At 54.3% G+C, this 1,590-nt stretch overlaps 1 protein-coding gene across 1 annotated transcript; it reads left to right on the forward strand.

Annotated features, from left to right (window-relative positions):
* Positions 1-38: 38 nt before the first annotated feature.
* Positions 39-1,500, forward strand: ETH_00038725 (uncharacterized protein; the record flags this gene model as incomplete). The annotated part of the gene is made up of 4 exons (XM_013379964.1): positions 39-164; positions 465-513; positions 1,112-1,233; positions 1,448-1,500. Coding segments are annotated over 4 exons (350 nt in total), but the record flags the coding sequence as incomplete, so codon positions are not given.
* Positions 1,501-1,590: the final 90 nt, after the last annotated feature.

Genomic DNA, 1,590 nt, shown 5'->3' on the forward strand with positions numbered 1-1,590 from the left:
GGGGGGCCCTGGGGGCCCCCCGAAGTCGAGAGCAGCAAATGGATTTGCCCGCCACTTCGCCCGAAGCTTTTCGCTTCGCCCTCGACATTTTGGAATTTGAAAAAAAAGAAAAAGAAAAAAGAAATGAAGAAGAAAGAAAAAGAGAAAGAGCAGCCACTCAGCAGGTGAGACCAGCTAGCGCCACCCGCGAGGGTTTAGGGTTTAGGGTTTAGGGGCTGAAGCCCAGGGTTCAGGGTTTAGGGTTTAGGGCGTTAAGGGTTTAGGGTTTAGGGTTTAGGGTTTGGGGTTTGGGGTTTGGGGGGGGAAACAGCACCGAAGAACAGGAGGTAGTACCACTCACTTCAAAGGCGGCAATTAGAGGGTTAGGGTTGAGGCTCACCGTCAAGGGTTTAGGGTTTAGGGTTTAGGGTTTAGGGTTTAGGGTTTAGGAGGGCTAGACTTTATCCGTTTCTTTTGTGCCCCAGAATCGCCTGGTCTCCGACCCAAAGGAAGTCATCGGCACCGCCGACTATGGTGCGCCCAAACCCTAAACCCTAAACCCTAAACCCCAAACCCTAAGATCTAAACCCTAAACCCCAAACCCTAAGCCCTAAACCCTTGTGTTTGCATCAGTCGTGAGGCTCCCTAAGGAGGAGGCGGCTCTTCGGGCTCATCCTCTTTCTGAGAGAGGCACCACCTGGCTAGCTAGCTAGCTAGCTAGCTAGCTAGCTAGCTAGCTAAATGGCTAGCTAGCTAGCTGTTGCGGCAGTTGCTGCTGCATGTGCTGCTGCAGTTGCTGCTGCAGTTGCTGCTGCAGTTGCTGCTGCGCCCGCTGCTAAAGTGCTGCAAGTGCTGCTGCACTTGCCACTGTCTTTTTGCTGTACTTGTTGCTCCAGTCGAACTGCTGCTGCTGCCGCGGCTGCTGCTGCTGGTGCTTTAGTTTCTGCTGCTGCAGCAGCTGCTGCTGCTGCACTTGCTGTTACTGCTTCCTGTGGTGGTGCTGCTGCATCCGGTTCTGCAGCTGCATGGCGCTGCTGCTGCATTTGCTGCTCGTGCTACTTTCGCACTTGCTGCTGCTGCTGCTGCATTTGTTGCTGCTGCTGCACTTGCTGCTGCTGCTGCTGCTGCTCAGGGAAGTTCAGCCGGCTGAGCGAGCAGCTAAAAGCAGAAGAAGCAGCAGAAGAGGAGAGCCGCAGGAGAGAAGCAGAAGCAGCAAGGGCTTTGGCAGCAGGCTGCGGCCACGACCACTCAAAAGTATCCGCCAAACCCCAAACCCTAAACCCTAAACCCTAAACCCTAAACCCTAGGGTCTAAGGGCAGACGCGGACTGCGGGAGGGGCCGCCAGGCCCGCTCAGTAGCTGCTGCAGCGGCTGCAGCAGCGAAGGTTTGAAACGTAGGGTTCTAGGGTTTAGGGTTTAGGGTTTAGGGTTTAGGGTTTAGGGTTTAGGCTCTCGGTTAACCTTGCAGGAAAGGCAGCTGTATGAGCGGCCAACACTGGAGAAAATTGAAGCCGCAGAAAGGTGCGTACAGAGAACCTAAGGTTTAGGGTTTAGGGCTAGGGTTTAGGGTTTAGGGTTTAGGGTTTAGGGTTTAGGGTTTAGGGTTTAGGG

The sequence above is a fragment of the Eimeria tenella genome, genomic scaffold (genome assembly GCF_000499545.2).
Source record: "Eimeria tenella Houghton genomic scaffold, Eth_scaff4245, whole genome shotgun sequence".
Lineage (NCBI taxonomy): Eukaryota > Apicomplexa > Conoidasida > Eucoccidiorida > Eimeriidae > Eimeria > Eimeria tenella.